Genomic DNA, 18,870 nt, shown 5'->3' with positions numbered 1-18,870 from the left:
CAGTTGCTAATCCCTGTAGCGATACTCCATACAGATTGATCTTCAAGCTAAATGCTATCTTCAGATGATAATCAAGCACAATATGTCCAAGTGTGTTGTCTTTATTTATTATGCTTTCCATGAATATGCCACGTTATATTCCAGTCTTATGGTTTGGGCTGTAAGCATTAGCTGGTCAAACTTTATTCTGTTAACATAAAAGGTTGTCAGAACAGTCACTTGCACTTAGGGAGCATATTGAATGCTCTGACAAATCTCCAGGCACTTCACAAAGTAGACTGAATGCTGAGTAGGGGTTAGATTTAACCAAGAATGTAGTGGAGGAGTGGTAGGTTTTCAGGAGTCTTTTGAAAAAGGGGAGAGATGTAGCAAGAATAAGGGTTGCGGAAGAGATGCCACACTTTTTATTCATTCATAGGATGTGGGCATTGCTGGCAAGATCAGTATTTATTGCCCCTTGAGAAGCTGGTGGTGAATCTACTTTAGTCCTTGTGGTGTAAGCACAGCCACAATGCTGTTAGATAGGAAGTTCCAGGATTTTGATCCAGCAATGATGAAGGAACCTCAGTATATTTCCAAAACAATGTGTGACTTGTCAGGGTAAGCACAGAAGTGTAGCTGCTGAAGGCCATGTTGATGCAGTGATAAAGGGAGGGAATACACGTCTTACACCTGACTTGGAAAAATTGCTGGGTGTAACCAAAGGCACAAAACTGGGAGATGGTGGGGTAAAACCATGAGGGATTTGTAAATGAGAATTTAAATTCAGTGTGGTCGGGGGGAAGGAGCCAATGGAAAGTTGAGGGGATAAAGTAATGGGTAAGTGGCATTTATTGTGAGATGGGGTGAGAGCAGTGGAACTTTGAGCAAATTGGATTTCATATAGTGTGGAGCTTGAAAAGACAGCAATCAGGTCATTGTAGAAGGAGATAATGAAGGCATAAAGATGAAATTATGCACTTTCGATGATTGAAATTTGAGATTTGATGTTCATCTTGAGGTGAAATGATCTGAAGTTAAAATCTGTCAAGGGTAGCTGAAGTGAAACTGGGAAGGTGGTGAATTTTGTAAGTTTCAGCTGAAGTTGAACAGGTTAGCAGTAACCTTTAAAACCACAAGAGGTAAGAACAGCCATTCAGCCCATTTAATCTGCTCCACCATTGAATGAGATCATGACTGATTTGATATAATCCTCAACTCCACTTTTCTGCCTTATCCCCATAACCCTTTACTCCCTTACTCTTTGAAAATCTGTCTATCTCAGCCTTGAACATACTTAATGACCCACTCTCTACAGCCCTCTGCAGAAAATATTCCATAGATTCACTACCCTTTGAGAGAAGAAATTCCTCCTCATTTCTGTCTTAAATGGATCACCCCTTCTTTGAGATTATACCCTCTAATCCTAGACTCTCCCACAAGGGGAAACAGCCTCTCAGCAACTACCCTGTCAAGTCCCCGAGAACCGTATGTGTCTCAATAAGGTCACCTCTCATTCTTCTAAACTCCAATGAGTAAAGGCTCGAGGACAGAATCTGTTTGGCTGGAGATAAGAAGCAAACCAGATGCAATTACATTGTTCAGCATAGTCTGTAGGCCACCAACTAGTTGAAGGATGTAGAGGAATAATTTTGCAAGGAAATTAGGGAGCTGCAGGAATCATAAGGGTAGTTATAATAGGAGATTTTAATTATCCGAATGTAGCTTGGGATAGTAGTAGTGTGTTCCGGAAAATTTTCTGCAGCAGTATGTTTCCAACCCAAGGAGAAAGAAGGCATTGCTAGACCTGGTTCTTGGGAATGAGGTGGATCAAGTATCAGTAGGAAAATATTTGGTGGACAGTGATCATTGTATCATAAGGTTAAGGTTAACTATGGAAAAGGAGAGCGAACAACGCATAAGAATAATTAATTCAAGGAAAGCAAATTTCAATGGGCTAACATCTGGGCCAAATAAATAGGATTCAAAGCTTGGCAGGAAAATGGTAGCTGAACAATGGGCTATCTCTCACGTTTTATTTTGAAAGTTTTAGAACTTGAGATTTTTTTCTCATTATTCTCAACATTATTGGTAGTCACATTGTTTAGATTTTATTAAAGGATGGTAGTGAAGAGGAAGCTCTGAGACAAATATTTGTTTCCAGCAGCTCACGTGAAACTTTTATTATCTGTGCTCAACAGGTGGACTGGAGCTTAATCCAGATGCTGCAGATTTCATTCCTCGGGAAATGCAGGAAACCCAGAAAAAGAAGAAGCCAGAGGATTTTAGCAGAAATAATAACATAAATCCACCACCATCAAGGCAGCAGCCATTTCGTAGTTATCGTTGTGGTTTGACACACAAGAGGGAATATTCTCAGCAATCAAGAAATCATTATGAGGAAGATCCCACCCCTAATTCTAGGACAGATGGTGAGGGACGCAAGACCAACCAAAATAAAACAGGTATGCATAGCTTTCAAAATCAGCGCCGTCACCGGATGAGAGAAGAGAAGTCTTCTTCTGGAGAAACATGGATTGCTGAAGAATCACAGCAGGAAACTGCTGGAAACTTGCAATCAAATTTATTGGAAAAAGATTTGGTGGAAGATATTACACAGAAAGACACAATGGAGGTGGGAGCAGAATGGGTAGGGCACAGAAAGATTCACAATTTAGAAGAAGAAAATTGGCGAGCACCAGAAAGTCGTGGAGGAGCCAAACCAAAGAAAATTAACCTACAAGTGCACAAACCAGGTCGAGCAAAGGTTAATCAAGGAAGACTGACTTTTGAAAAGGACAACAGAGCATTTGGAAACAAAACCAATGAAATGACTGAAAACTTGAGCCCACTGGAGGCAAATGAAACTGAAGAACTTTCTGTAATGGATAAAAATGATGAAAAGTACGATGAGTCACAGAGAAAGTTCCTTAAAAATAAAAATAGTCAGAGAGAATTCACCTGGAGAAAAGAGTACTCTGACAATGAAGTGTACAGAAGTCGGACTTCAAACAATGTTAGGACAGACTCAAGTTTCTCCAAGACTGCTTCAGCAATGGATACCAAGACTAATTTTGATGAAGAGAGAGTGAATCCCAAATTGCAGGAACGGTTGAGCCACCGAACACAAACATGGAAAGTGAGTGAAGTTGAAAGAAGAAGAAAACGACCACAAGATCTGCAAAAAAAATCTTTTGATTCAGGAAGGAAGACATTTTGGAAAAAACAGATGGAAGTGCACAAGAGCAAGGAGACTCACACAGGTTAGCTTCATAAACCTCATTGATTAAAACCTATTTACATATATATATTTTTACAAATAACTAAAGAAGGAATTCTTGAATTTCACCAGTTGTAGTATGTTGTGACATTTTATACATTTACTTCACCTTGTCCTCTGTCTAAAATCCAAGCAATTATACAGTCCAAGCAATTGCTTCCGGTGTCCTCTAAGAAGTGAAGAATAATGCAAGCTATAGAATCAAGAAGTTCTCCAGTTAGAAGAATATATCTTTCTGCTTCCAGTTTCACTAAAGTGATCATGAGAAACAGGTGAAGTGAAGATTTAAAATGTGAGAAAATAAACCCTTAAAATTTGCAAAATGATGTTGTGAAATGTTAACAGGCTGTTTGAGACTTAGTTGCCAGTGTTGAGAGGTTCTCAGCCATTTAAAGACATAGTTTAACATTTGTACTGATTACTTAGTTGATGAGAAGTGAATAATTTTGGCAGAAAATTTGAGCAGAGGCAATGTAAGCTGCTAAATGATAACATTTTTAAGGTGTTGGAACATGAGTCCTGAGCAGCTGTATGTACAAAAATCTTTGGAAGTTGATGGAGGAATAGAATACAAGAGAAAGGAAGTTGCACTAAATCTTTATAAAACATTAGTTACACCTAAGCTGGAGTTGTATTCAATTCTGAACACCACAATTTAGGAAGGATGTGACGGCCTTAAGTGTGGATGCAGAGGTGATTCACCAGAATGGCAGTGGAGGTCAGGGACTTGGGCTACGTGGAGAGCCCAGAGAGGTTGATGCTATGTTCTTCAGAGCAGAGAAGCTTGAGGGCTTTTTTTTTTAAAGAAAGGTGTTCTGGTGGATTTTGACAGAGTAAATCAGGATAAACTGTTTCCAGTGCCAGAAAAGCTTATAACACAAAACACAGATTTAGAGTGATTGGCAAAAGAACCAAAGGTGATGAAGGTTTTTTTACATAGCAAATTTTGTGATCTAGTATGAATTTGCCTAAAAGGTCTGGTAGAAGCAAATTCAGTCATAACTTTCGAAAGGAAATTTGATAAATGCTTGAAGGCAACATCCCCTCTAATTTTATTTTGTAGTGCTTGACCAGTGCATCTAAATATGCGGTATCTTTAAATATTTTATGCAACTGCACAAACTTTTCTGGTTCCTGCATGGCCCTGCAGCTCAGAGGAAACTTTAATGGGAATACATCTTCAGGAATGTGGGGGAATTGGGATTAATTGGATAGCTCTGACAAAATCATAGCCATGATGGGTCAACTGGCAGCTTCCTGTGTTGTAGCATTCTATTGTTAAATTCTTGTAGAATTCATGAAATTCCCTCAATATCTAGTTTGAGGCAACATAAATGGTAATAACAATGCCTATTCATTTGTTCTGGAAATCGGGGTTTTGCCCACGGCAAAATTTCCCTCTCTCCATGGCATGTGGTTTTAAATGTTGTTCTCGCACCTTTTCCTGTGCTAGAGTGAACATTGCCACATGTTCCCTTTGTTCAACTGATTAGACCAGGCTGCCCAGTTAATTGAAAGTTGCTGTAGCAGATTGATATGTTGGGAAGTCGCAAAGCTTTGGCTCCATGAACTAAACTCTTTTGACTAAAGGCAAATAGGATGTTAACTTGTGGGAAGAAATTCTCAGCATGCAGTGCTTAAAGCATCTGATCCCTTTAACACCGAGTAAGCAGATCTAATCATGGAGTTAAAGGCTGAGATGCTCTCATAGACTTTCGCCTTTTTCTCTTTTGTTGACTGCAATTAAGTCTGTTGCTCAAAACTAACCATTTTAGAATTAAGAGCGCATATGTTTGGGAAGTTGATGTCTTTTAAAAGCAGGTTCTTGGTGTTTTCTTGTTATTTATTGAGATATGGATGATGCAGGTATTGCCACGTTAATTGCCCACCCTTATTTATCCTGAGGAAATTGAGGCTGAAATTTTGCCACAATAGCTGAGGTTCTGCTAGCAGTGATGAGCCTGCTTTGGCTGGTGGCAGGACCTAACATTGGCCATTTAAGTATCTGCCATCCCCATTAAAGATGGCAACCCACCCCAAGAGCTGCAGGTCCAATCACTGAACAATGTTAAATCAATCTCAAGCTAGTTGGTGAAATACAAAACTTGATACTAATATTTTTCTTGATAACAGGTTTATTTATAAAATGCATTTGCTTGCTTCGTACCTACACTCCTGTGCCCCAGCGGTGTCTCTCTCTTCTCAAATAACAAAAATTAAGAACAAATGAGATGGGTGACAGCACCTGGTGGGGCACTAACTGAAACAAAACGTCAAAGGAAACTTAACTAACTAAACCAAAATATAATTTCCAGGGATGATGATGCACCCCACTGGTTGCAGAGTGCCCAGTAATTAAGCAATACCTTATATTAACATACAGTTAATAGACAGACATGTCAGCAGCGCCACCACTAGTCGTGGCCAGTGCTGAGGCAGCAGTTATAAGTAAAGAGCAACTTCAGTGGCTCAAAGCAGAATAAGTGGGTTGGGTGAGTGAAATTGAGAGCCACAGACGATGCTGTTACCCCTCAGGGGAAACACATTCTCCAGGGATCCTTTGTTGGACATGGAGTGGCCACATAAAGGTCCCCCTCCCTGCCCTTTCTGGACTTCTCTGGACAGCCTCCTTGCAATGACGGACCTCCTTGACATATGCACAATGCCCCCTGAGGTGGGCATTGATCTTAAATTGGCCACATAAGTGGCTCAATTGGCCTCCAGGCAGACGGCAGACTTGCTATTTTTCACAGTTATCAAAATGGCGTGATGTGGAAAGATGTCAGGCACATCTTCCCCTGATGTCATCCTGTGCGGTTTTGCCAAGTTCAATTAAGGCATTCCAGAGAGCATTAAATGATTATTTCAACAGAAACAATGTACAGGGATATGGGGAAAAGGTTGGGGAATGGCACTCGGTCATGATGCTTGTTTGAAGAGCCGGTGAAGATATGATGAATCAAATGGCCACCTACACTCCTTTTTTATACAGCAATGCGTATCAAAAAAGCCAATAAGAGCACTCATATCTCTGTTATACCTTTCATGATTCTGAGATTCCCACTTTGTAGTTCATTACAAAGGTCTGGTAAAATTCCAGCTCAGCAGTCAACCATACAGTCTACGATCGAATCATGCAGGCGCAGGCTGGACTGGGAAGGAATGATAAGTACCTCTTTCTAAAGAAAATTATTGAAGCAGTTGAGTTTTTAAGACAATCTGCAGCTTTCCTGGTTATATTATCTGGTTGTCAGCCACAATTCGCTATACTCAATTGAGATTTTCTCAAGTTGCATGCTCGCCTCTGAATTCACAATTCTGGTTTTCGAATCCACCACCCTAATTGCTATATTACTGCACCCTGCTGTGTTTACATTCGTAGAGAATCTCTGCACATAAGTGCGGCACTTCTAGTGGTGGCAGCAATTTAAGGTGGTGATCTAGGAGTATCTCACAAGCCATGTTTTGATACTAATATTTTTCTTGATAACAGGTTTATTTATAAAATGCATTTGCTTGCTTCGTACCTACACTCCTTTTTAATACAGCAATGCGTATCAAAAAAGCCAATAATAGCACTCATATCTCTGTTATACCTTTCATATCATTTAGCAGATAAAATATTTTAGAATATTACATTGCAGTGTAATATTCTAAAATGTTCACGTTTCAATCCAGTAACTATTTGACTCTATTGTCATGTCTGTTCCCTTCCAGCAATTATTTGGTCTAATTAGCTATTCCTTTTTTGTCAGGATCGCTGATCGAACAACTTACAGCTGAGAAATATGAATGTATGGTTTGCTGTGAGGTGATCCGTGTGATGGTACCTGTTTGGAGCTGTCAAAGCTGTTATCATGTGTTTCATTTGAATTGTATTAAGAAATGGGCAAGATCACCAGCTTCTCAGGCTGAAGGTTAGTTTGTTGACTTCTGACAAAAGATAATGGACCTGAAACACTAACTGTGTTCCTCACTCCAGCATTTTCTATTTTTATTACTGTTAAGTTGCTGCTTAGTTTGCTTGTTCCATTTGAGTTCTGGTGTTTTTGTTGTTTTATGAAATACGATGTATACTCCTTTCTTAGGAGATTAATTAATGTCAGGTCTTTTGCAGACCAGATCAGATCAGAGGTGATTTATTGGTGATTTATCCTTCAGCCCTGTTAAGTGCTCTAAGATCACAAGTAATGTCATCATAACTACTTGTTACTATCCCCTTAGCGATTGACAACATTTTAAAAGAGGAATCCCCACAATGCCAGTGAAAACCGATGAATAAGATTTCACTTTTTAAAGCTTTCATTATAACAATCAAACCAAAATCAATATAATACAAACATTAATAGGTGAATGATACTTAAAATAAAAGGGTAATTTTCATTCTGAATAGTCAGTACAGCAAAGATGCATCTTATAAAACCACAAACATCCACATCACTCCCCACATACATGGCACCACATGTAGTTCCACAGTTCTCTAACTTGGCCTCTATGTAGGATCTCTCACTTTACCACTCAATCAATTTGACCCTAGAGTCATGTTCACTGGCAGCCGTATTCCATCAAAGTCCCAAGATATAGTTAAAACAAACAAGGCATTTGCTACGACCCATCTCTACTCATTTCATGTCAGTCTTGATGGCTTTCCAGGGTTCATTTTAAACCAGTTAACCAACAGCATGGTTCCCGGTTTGGGCCTCTGATCTTGGCTCTTTCACATACTGGAGCTATTTACACTGCTTTTAGGATTCAGTCACTTTTAGGTCTCTGTACATTGTTTCCCTAAGAGCTTCTGGAATTCTATTGTCCATCTTAACTGCCAACAGAAAACTGACCTTTTTATAGAGCTTGCAGCTCATGAATTCTGCGTTCTGCAACCGAGTTCAGCTGCTCTGAACAGGCTGCGTTTCAGCAGCACCTCAATTAACTTTAATTATTTCTTTAATCTTTCATTCCCCCATAGCAATCTGAGCCAGAGTTGAACTTCTCTGAAATGATGCCACACTTAATGAGCCCAATTCATCCCCTTTCCAGAATGTTCTCCAATTTTATTTTGGAATTCAAGGGACCTTGTTTCATCACATTGTCTTTAAGTTGATCTTGTGGTAAAAATGGAGTTGAGAATTCCTAACATTAATGATCATCAGAAGAGAAATTTCCAACTTCCAGCTTAAATGGAAGAATCCTCCTTTTGAAGTTGTGCCCCCAGTTCTTGATTCTCCCACAAGGGGAAGCATCCTCTTAGCATCTACCTTGTCAATTACTGTCAGAATCTCATGTTTCAGTAAGATCATCTCTCATTCTTTTAAACTTCAATGAGTACAGACTGAACCTGCTCTGTCTTTCTTCATAAGCCAACCCCTTCAGCCTAGGAATCAACCAAGCTAACACTCTGAACTGCCTCCAATGCAAGTACATGCCTCCTGAAATAAGGAAATCCAAACTCTAGACAGGACTCTAGGTGTGGTTTCACCAATATCCTGTACAGCTGTAGCAAGAGGGGAGGTGGTGACATAGTGGTATTGTCACTGGGCTAGTAATCCAGAGAACCAGGGTAATGCTCTGGAGATCAATGGCAGATGGTGAAATTTGAATTCAACAAAAATCTGGAATTAAAAGTCCAATGATTACCATGAAACAATTTTTGTAAAAACCCTTCTGGTTTACTGATGTTCTTTAAGGAAGGATGTCCTTTAGGGAAGAAAATCTGACGTTCTTACCTGGTCACAGGTAGATAGGGTCGTAAAGAGTGCTTTTGGTACATTGGCCTTTATAAATCAAAGTATTGAGTATAAGAGTTGGAATGTTATGGTGAGGCTGTATAAGACATTGGTGAGGCCAAATTTAGAGTATTGTGTGCAGTTTTGGTCACTTAATTACAGGAAGGATATTAATAAGGTTGAAAGAGTGCAGAGAAGGTTTACAAAGATGTTGCCGGGACTTGAGAAACTGAGTTACAGAGAAAGGTTGAATAGGTTAGGACTTTATTCCCTGGAGCGTAGAAGAATGAGGGGAGATTTGATAGAGGTGATAAAATTATGATGGGTATAGATAGAGTGAATGCAAGCAGGTTTTTTCCACTGAGGCTAGGGGAGAAAAAAACTAGAGGACATGGGTTAAGGGTGAAGGGGGAAAAGTTTAAAGGGAATATTAGGGGGGGGTGCTTCTTCACACAGAGAGTGGTGGGAGTGTGGAATGAGCTGCTAGATGAAATGGTGAATGAGGGCTCATTTTTAACATTTAAGAAAAACTTGGACAGGTACATGGATGAGAGGGGTGTGCACGGATATGGTCCAGGTGCAGGTCAGTAGGACTAGGCAGAAAAATGGTTCGGCACAGCCAAGAAGAGCCAAAAGGCCTGTTTCTGTGCTGTAATGTTCTATGGTCTAGTCTACATGTGGCTCCAGATCCATAGCAACGTGGTTGACTCTTTAACTACACCCTCAAAGGTAATTAGAGGTGGACAATGTAGGCTGGCCCAGCCAACTTCGCCCACATCCCATGAATGAATGAATTATTATTGATACTCCATCCCCCCCTGCAATAAGAGCTGTCATTCCATTTGCCACCTTAATTAATTGATGAACCTATATGCTAGCATTTTGTGATTCATGTACAAGGACACCCAGATCCCTCTTTATTATCACATTTTGTAGATTCCATTTAAATAATGTTCTGCTTTTCTATTTTTGCAATCAAAGTGAACAACTGCTCATTTTCCCACTTTATACTCCATCTGCCAAAACTTTACCCACTTAATTAACCTATTTGTATCCCTTTACAGACCCTTTGTATCTTCCTCACAATTTGATTTCCTTCCTATATCTTTATACTGTCAGTAAATCTGGCTACAATATACTTGGTCCCTTCATCCAAGCCATTAACATAGATTGTAAGTTGGGGAGCACCTACTGTAACTTTGGTGGAGCACTATAGACACCTATTTACACTATATGTCTGGAAGATGATCAGGAGATCTTCTGCTGAAATTCCATCCGTTAGAACGTGTAGTTGGAACACCAGCACTGATCCCTGTGGCCCTCCACTAGATACCATTTGCGAACTTGCAAATGACCCATGTTTCCTGATTCACTGTTTCCTGTTAGTTAGCCAAGCCTTTGGATAAAGTCAATGCGTTCTCTTGGAATGTTTTTTTAGCAAGTTTTATTTTCAGACAAGTTGGTGTTTATAGTCAATTTTCATCCAAAGCATTGTTTAAAAATTAAAGAAAAGTAATAAACCTTTCAGAAGCTGTTTGGTTTCAGTAAGGCTCAAGAACGAGCACAGGAGTATTTTGCTATTCGCAAATTTGTGTTCTCTTGCAATGAATAACTACGCGGACTGAAAGGTTATGGGAATAAAGTTTGTTCCTACTAGAGTGCTGAATGAAATATTTACATTTATTTTGCATGCTAGATGGGAATGGCGGTTGGCGATGTCCTGCATGCCAGAATGTCTCTGTACGAGTCCCCAATTCTTACATGTGTTTTTGTGGTAAGTAGAAAACATCTATGGAACTGCTTGAAATTATTCAGCAGTAAATTGTTTTTGAAAAATGACTAAATGAGTGTCTTGAGTCTTTTGCACATAATATGAAATGTTGTATTTAATTTGTTTACTTTTAATGTTAAATAAAGATGATTCTGATGTGTATGAAATAAACCCAGGGTGCAAATTATACATCCGATTTTTAAAGCTTGATTTTTTAATGTATACCTCTAGAATAGTGTGAACTTTAGGATGATGGATTATTTATGGCCCAGTGCTACTTTGGAGCGTTTGATTATTCAAGTATTAAAGTAGTTACACTCACACTTTGGGGACTCTAGTCCTAATGAAACTGAGCACTAAGTTACTTATACAAGAAAAAGCTGCCTCGCATTTAAAAAGAAAAATGTATTTCTCTATTTGTCATAACTAATACTTCGCAATTTAATGCTTTTCATTATTATTTTGTCATAGGCCTTTCACTCCTGTATTATTGCACTCGATGCTTATGTAAACTTCCTGCCGGTGCATGAAAAATCTCCTTTCCTGACCCCTTGCTAATGTGTCTTTCTGAAGCTGATTTTGATTCTCTGGCTTCTGCCTGTTTTGCTTCTTATTTGATTATCTGTGATCCAAGTTCTTGTTCTCCACCTTGTCAACTAACCTTTTGGAGAAATAATGAAGTGGAGGGAGGGGAAAAGTAAACTTGGTAACGTAACCTAGGACTCTGGTGTTGGGCTATTCATGTTGCTACTTTGCTTCAATATAAAGACAGGAGCAGCTGAAATTCCACTGGGTAATTAAGAAATGGCAGATTTTATAAGCGAATACTTTGTATCTGTTTTTAGATAGAGGAAGAGTAAAGCAAGTCGAGAGGAGGGTGCTTAAATTTAGTTTATTAAGTAAAATAAAAAAGAGAAAGTAATGGAACTTGAGGTGGGCAAATCTCCAGAACCTGATGGCTTCCACCCTCAACAAGGAAAGGTGGGGGAAATTACAGTTGGGTTAGTCAAAACTTGCCATACTTTTGTCGGAATTTATGCCTTTTGGTTTGAAAAATTGTACATAGAACAGCACAGCACAAGCCCTTCGGCCCTCGATGTTGTGCCGAGCTTTGTCCGAAACCAAGATCAAGCTATCCCACTCCCTATCATTCTGGTGTGCTCCATGTGCCTATCCAATAACTGCTTGAAAGTTCCTAAAGTGTCCGACTCCACTATCACAGTAGGCAGTCCATTCCACACCCCAACCACTCTCTGCGTAAAGAACCTACCTCAGACATCCCTCCTATATCTCCCACCATGAACCTTATAGTTATGCCCCATAGTAACAGCTACATTCACCTGAGGAAATAGTCTCTGAACGTCCACTCTATCTATCCCCCTCATCATCTTATAAACCTCTATTAAGTCACCTCTCATCCTCCTCCGCTCTAAAGAGAAAAGCCCTAGCTCCTTCAACCTTTCCTCATAAGACCTACCCTCCAAGCCAGGCAGCATCCTGGTAAATCTCCTCTGCACTCTCTCCAATGCTTCCACATCCTTCTTATAGTGAGGTGACCAGAACTGCACACAATATTCCAAATGTGGTCTCACCAAGGCCCTGTACAGTTGCAGCATAACCCAACGGTTCTTAAACTCAAACCCCCTGTTAATAAACGCTAACACATTATAGGCCTTCTTCATGGCTCTATCCACTTGAGTGGCAACCTTCAAAGATCTGTGGATATAAACCCCAAGATCTCTCTGTTTCTCCACATTCCTCAGAACCCTGCCGTTGACCCTGTAATCCGCATTCAAATTTGTCCTACCAAAATGAATCACCTCGCACTTATCAGTGTTAAACTCCGTCTGCCATTCTTTGACCCAGCTCTGCATCCTATCAATGTCTCTTGATATCAATATCAATTGATATCAATATCGCTCCATTATTTAAGAAAGGAGAGACCAGGAAATTATAGACCTTTCAGGTTGAATCTTTCATCAGGGAAAGGGTGACAGGGAGAGCACTTGGATCAATATGAACTGATCAAATATTATCAACATGAACTTATAAAGGTTAGGTCATGTCTGACTAATGCAGTTAAATTGTTTGAATCAGTCACTAACATAATTGTCAGTGGATGTTGTCTATATGAACTTCCCAAATTTATTTAAAGTTCCATACAAGATTATTGACAAAAATAAAAATGGAGATATTTGAAAGTAGGGTAGATAATTGGTGAGTAGGTAGGAAACCATTAGTAAAGACAAAGGGAATGTGCTCTGATTGGTGAATTGTGACAAGTGATGTTCCTTTGGTATCTACTGGGGCCTAGGTTCTAGTAGAGTACATGTATATCCATGACAATTAATTAATAGAGTTGTTTATGTCTGGGATGTTGTCTGTAAGAACAAACAGTATAATTCAGAGGAAATTATGCCCAAATTAATATGGTGTTCTGCATCTTGAGTACTGTGCCCAATTCTAGGCAGTAAGACAAAAATCAAGCACTGGAGTCAGTGAAACCAAGAGGCCAAAGTTGGCTTCTAGAATAATTGGCCTGATTTTATAACTAAAGCCAGAGGACTTCCAAGAGCTCTTGCTTGGAAAGAGGGCGCCTGAAAGGTGATCATATAGAGGCATAGAAAAGGTAAACCTGGAATATTGTTTTCAGTTAAATTGCAAAAATTCAAATTAGTGAAAGGTAACTTTATGATCACTAACAAAAATTCTTCTTTGCACGAAGAGTGATCAACATGTGGAATGAGGATCAAGGTGGAATCGTGGAAGCAAAAACATTGGTTTACTTGCATAATTAATCTAAATTCCCCTAGCCTGACACTGCAGCTCTCACAAAAGTGAGAATTATATTCATAATCCAACTTCTCACTCTGCCTCAGGATCTATGCTGAGCAATACACACAATATTGATTCTATACATTATTTTTGTTTGCTCCAAATTTACTGTTTTAGCCGTTTGTCACATTTGTTTACACAAACACATTCTATGGTTAAGGCAGAGTTTTCTTATATATATGGATCCTTGTCATCTAAGTAAGCAATATCATTGTGAGCTCAACTGTTTTATTACTCAAATTTTTCAAAGCGGTTGAGATTTATTGAGCAGCACCTTCCCTCTTTAGATTCAGTGAAGTTATTTTCTGGGTATTAATGCTCTCAGCAAAATATGATGGATTGCAACCTCTAGCCATGAATTCGCACTTTGTTGAGATACTCTTCAATTGCAGTTGTTTTGCTCTTATTAAAAAGAGTCAGAAGATCATGAATGCCACTGAAGTTGATGCTTCTGGTAATGTTTTATTTTATGTACTTGTAAGGTAAGGTTAACAATCCGGAGTGGAATAGGAATGAAATACCTCACAGCTGTGGAGAGCTTTGTGGAAAGAAACGATCTGGCAACGACTGTCCTCACTCGTGTAATATGTAAGCACAGAAAATATATGGGGATGTTTGGATCTTCCTACCTTTTTTATGTTACTTTACATTTGACAAGTTGCTTCAATGGCTTTGAAATATGGGTGTTCTGAACAAGTTTTTTTTAGCTTTTCATAAGAACACATTACTAGCAAATATAGTTGCATCCATTTTTTCTAATAGAAATCAGTTTCTGCATGCTACTAATTTCAGTGCCAACTTTCCCTGGTACCACCTCCCTTAGACTTTTACAAAATGAGCCTGGGCCACCACTATATTTGCTTATAGTGTCTTTAGCACTATGGAACCTAAATTATCTACTAATGTGGATGCTTCCCTGTGTCATTGGAAAATAAACATCAGGAGATACTTGAGAGTTCCACAAAAATAAAGTGCGCTAGAAAGACTACATAAGCACTTTTAAAATAATTTTATCTTCATTAATAAGTGGATTTGGTTCACCTGATTGCACTTATGATAAATGTTTGACCATATAAAGGAAGTTAATGAGTATAAAGAGTATCATTATAATTTCAGTTTCTGCATATTCCTTAATTGTTTTGTTTAGAAACTTTAAGCTAGGCAAAGTTTCATTTGAAGAATTTTAAATGAATGTAAAATGTGTCAACAAGATTTGTTAAAAGCATTGATGATAACAGAAGTAGGCCATTTAGCCTCAAACTTGTTTTATCATTAAGTAACATCATGGCTAATCTGTGACCCAACACCATATGCTGAGTTTTTTCCAGCATCCTCTGTTCTTGTATCAGATTGCAGTTTTTAACAGTATTTTATTTATATCCATATATCAACCTTTGTCCGATATGCCTTAATGCCTTTGGATAACAAAAATATATCAATCTCGGGTTGTAAAGTTTACAATTGACCTAGCCTCAATTGTTGTTTGCAGAAGAGAATTCCAACCTTCTACCACCCTTTAAAAATAGAAATGTTTCCTAATTTCACTCCTGGAAAGTTTGGCTCTTATTTTTAGACTATGTTTCCCTGTCCTAAGTTTTCCAAAATAGGTTCACACTGTCTAGCTTTATTATTCCCCTCAGCTTGAAATGTTTGACCCATCCTAAACCTTCCAAATTCCATAGACGACAACCCTAATTAAATAATAGCTCACCTTAATTTAACCTTGGAAGTTTATACGTTTTAATCTAATGTTTATTCAATGCTATTGGGTTGCTTACATTTCTTCACAATAAACATAAATGAAAATTGCTGTTCCAATCTGCTCTTCTCCAACCATATATGGAGACACCAGAATAAGGAAAAAGTTAACAGTAGTTAAGTGTGAGTAACATCACTCCTACAGATATTCCCAACTCATGCTGCTCGACTGACCCCACTATATTGTACTTCAAAGGAAAGAATTATAACTGACTTCTGCTGGGATTCCAGCCTAACTTCTGCAAGAGCAATTTGAGTAATTGGGTGTTTAATAATTAAGTATAACTATAACGTTTCAGAGTTTGTAGATTTTCGAATAATGTTCATATATAACCAGTTAAAGTTGTTTTTTTAAATCAGTCCACTATTAATAAGGTTGAGAGGCCATGATCCTCCAGTGCCTGCACTATACTGAGAGCTTCTGAGTCATAACTGGTGAATTAGAAAATTGAGGGAATTTCTTAACAATGAACCACTTTTAGAAAATCTGGCAGAAAGGGATTTCTCATAGTTAAGAGTGACCCTCAGAATGCCAACAAATGAATGGATCTTCCAATAATTGGGCGAAAATTAATTATTTTGAAGACTATGTTTTTGCAGGTGGAATATACACATGTAAACAATTTTAAATATAAACCGAAACATTTTCAATTTATCACCTTGTCTTGCCTTTATTCCTCATTCCTTTCTCTTGCCCAATCGCCTATATTTTAACATTTGCTTCATTTCTAATATACCCTGTTTCAACCAACATTGGAAATCTTGACCTATGGTTGAAAATCGACTCGGCTAAATGAAACTCAGAAATCTTAATGGTTACAGGTTTGTGTTATATATATATTAGTGTACAATGTGATCAAGTCAATCTGATTCATTTATATCAGGTCAGAAAGAATTTGATAACAGGAGAGAATTAATTAAATCCATATGGCAGAGTTTTAAATTACTATATCAAATTTGTAGGTCATCTCCAGGGTTTGTGTAGCCTGAGTAGGATATTTTTTGCAAGTGTGAGTGTCATTAAACCATTTTCCCACTAAATGGAACAACATTTAACTTTGTGTTTCAGAAGTGTTACTTTTCAGCAGAGTTAATTTTGTACTTTTCTCAAATAAAAGTCTCTGAAGCAGAATCTTTCTTTCCAGCCTATGTCATCCTGGACCATGTCCATCATGTCCTGCGTTTGTGACAAAAACATGTGAATGCGGCAGGACCAGGTAAGACAGCCAGTGAGGTGGCTCTCATTTTCTGAACATTGTGATGTCCATTTCAATTGTTGGGGAATATTTTGAATGTGTCATTTTTAAAATACTCAATAAAGGCAAATTGTTGACTTGAATCTTGTATATTTTCCTATTTCTCAAAACATCATAGAATGTTACAGGCAAAGGTAGCTAATTAAGCCCATGTGCATTTAGAGTCATAGAGGTTTACAGCATGGAAACAGGCCCTTCGACCCAACTTGTCCATGCCGCCCTTTTTTTAAAAAACCCTCAGCTAGTCCCAGTTGCCTGCATTTGGCCCATATCCCTCTATACCCATTTTACCCATGTAACTGTCTAAATGCTTTTTAAAAGACAAAATTGTACCCGCTTCTACTACAAGCGCCTCTGGCAGCTTGTTCCAGACATTCACCATCCTCTGTGAAAAAATTGCTCCTCTGGACCCTTTTGTATCTGTCCCCTCTCACCTTAAACCTATGCCCTCTAGTTTTAGACTCCCCTACCTTTGGGAAAAGATATTGACTATCTAGCTGATCTATGCCCCTCATTTTATAGACCTCTTTAAGATCACCCCTCAGCCTTCTACGCTCCAGAGAAAAAGTTCCCAGTCTATCCCGCCCTCCTTATAACTCAAACCATCAAGTCCTGGTAGCATCCTAGTAAATCTTTTTTGCACTCTTTCTAGTTTAATAATATCCATTCTGTAATAGGGTGACCAGAACTGTAGACTCTTTGATAGAGCTATTCAGTTAATCCACTGCCTTGCTTATTGCTCATCTGTTTTTTAACCTGCCTTAAAATTATTTATTCAATTCCGTTTTGAAAATTATGATTGAATCTACTTCCGCCACCCTTTCAATTATCGCATTCCAGATTGCAACAGCTCGCTGTGAAAATTTGTTTTCCACATGACACCTCTGTTATCAGTTGCCTTGAATTTGTGTCCTCTGGTGTCTTGACCCTTCTGCCACTGGAAACAGTTTCTGGTGGTTCTGTCAAAACGCTTCATGATTTTGAATGCATTTTTAAAAAATCGCCTCATAGCTCTGCTGCTTGAGAAGAGCGGCTCCAATTTCTCTCTCGCCTCTCCAAATAAGTTTTTCATCATTTTTCTGAATCTCTATGCTTCTTCTCTTAAGACCTTGCCACTTTTCCCAAATGTAATCACAATTGAATACAGCACTTCGGCTGAGGCCTAAACAGTAATTCATAAAGATTCAGCATGATTCAGCAGATACGATAGTGAGCTTTAAGGGGCGTCTGGACAAATACATGAATAGGATGGGAATAGAAATATGGTCCCTGGAAGGGTAGGGGGTTTTAGTTCAGTGGGGCAGCATGGTTGGTGCAGGTTTGGAGGGCCAAAGGGCATGGCATATTCCTGTGCTGTAATTTTCTTTGTTCTTTGGTTCCCTTGCTTTTGTACTTTATTTGTACTTTAAATGCAAAGAACCCATTTTTTATCACTTTTTTTGAACTTGTCCTACCAATTTAAATGATTTGTGTATATACACCACCTCCCAATTCCTGCACCTCTTCAAAATGTTCAGTTTATATTACCTTTCTTCATTCTTCCTGACAAATAGTGTTGTCATACAACCAGTGTTAGATTGTGTCACTGCATAAAATTTAATCTGTGGCGGTCTGTCCCTGTGTTAATTGTTTATTACATTTCTGACTTTCAAGTCATCGAGAAGATTTGTCCTATATACCCAGGTCATTAAAATATATTTAAGACAGCAGTGGTCCTTATACCAATCTCATGTCCTTTAGGGAAGGAAATCTGCTGTTCTTGTCTGTTCTGGCCTGCATGTGACTCCAGACCAACAGCAATGTTATTGATTCTTAAATGTGTTCTGAAATGGCCTAGCAAGCCACACAAAATTGCTACAAAATCTACAAGAAGTAATGAAACCGGATAGATCACCCAACATCGACCTAGGCACTGAAAAATACAACAGCGCACCCTGCCCTGTCAACCCTGCAAAGCCCTCCATGCTAATATTTTGGGGTGTGTGCCAAAATTGGGAGAGCTGTCCCACAGACTAGACAAGCAACAGCCTGACATATGTTCCAGATACCACCATCGTGATGTACTGTCCCACTGAAAGGACACAGCCACCAGAGATGGCTGCACAATGGTATACAATCAGGAAGGAGATGCGCTGGGAGTTCTCAGCAACGACTCAGGACCTCATGATGTCTTATGGCATTAGGTCAAACATGGGCAAGGAAACATCCTGCTGATTGCCACCTACACCATCTCTCTCCCCAGTAGCCCCAGCAGATGAATCAACACTT

At 38.9% G+C, this 18,870-nt stretch overlaps 1 protein-coding gene across 2 annotated transcripts in view; it reads left to right on the top strand.

Annotated features, from left to right (window-relative positions):
• The window catches only part of nfx1 (nuclear transcription factor, X-box binding 1), an 80,510-nt gene that overhangs the window by 943 nt on the left and 60,697 nt on the right, over positions 1-18,870 (top strand). For both annotated transcript variants that reach the window (XM_078237523.1, XM_078237533.1), the window contains exons 2-6: positions 2,181-3,242; positions 7,015-7,176; positions 10,679-10,756; positions 14,071-14,176; positions 16,492-16,563. In XM_078237523.1, coding sequence (XP_078093649.1) covers positions 2,181-3,242; positions 7,015-7,176; positions 10,679-10,756; positions 14,071-14,176; positions 16,492-16,563 — 1,480 coding nt within the window. The remainder of the gene's footprint in view (positions 1-2,180; positions 3,243-7,014; positions 7,177-10,678; positions 10,757-14,070; positions 14,177-16,491; positions 16,564-18,870) is intronic.

This window comes from Mustelus asterias, chromosome 2, assembly GCF_964213995.1.
Source record: "Mustelus asterias chromosome 2, sMusAst1.hap1.1, whole genome shotgun sequence".
Lineage (NCBI taxonomy): Eukaryota > Metazoa > Chordata > Chondrichthyes > Carcharhiniformes > Triakidae > Mustelus > Mustelus asterias.
The sequence above is the reverse complement of the archived record's forward strand: the minus strand, read 5'-3'. Positions and strand labels throughout refer to the sequence as shown.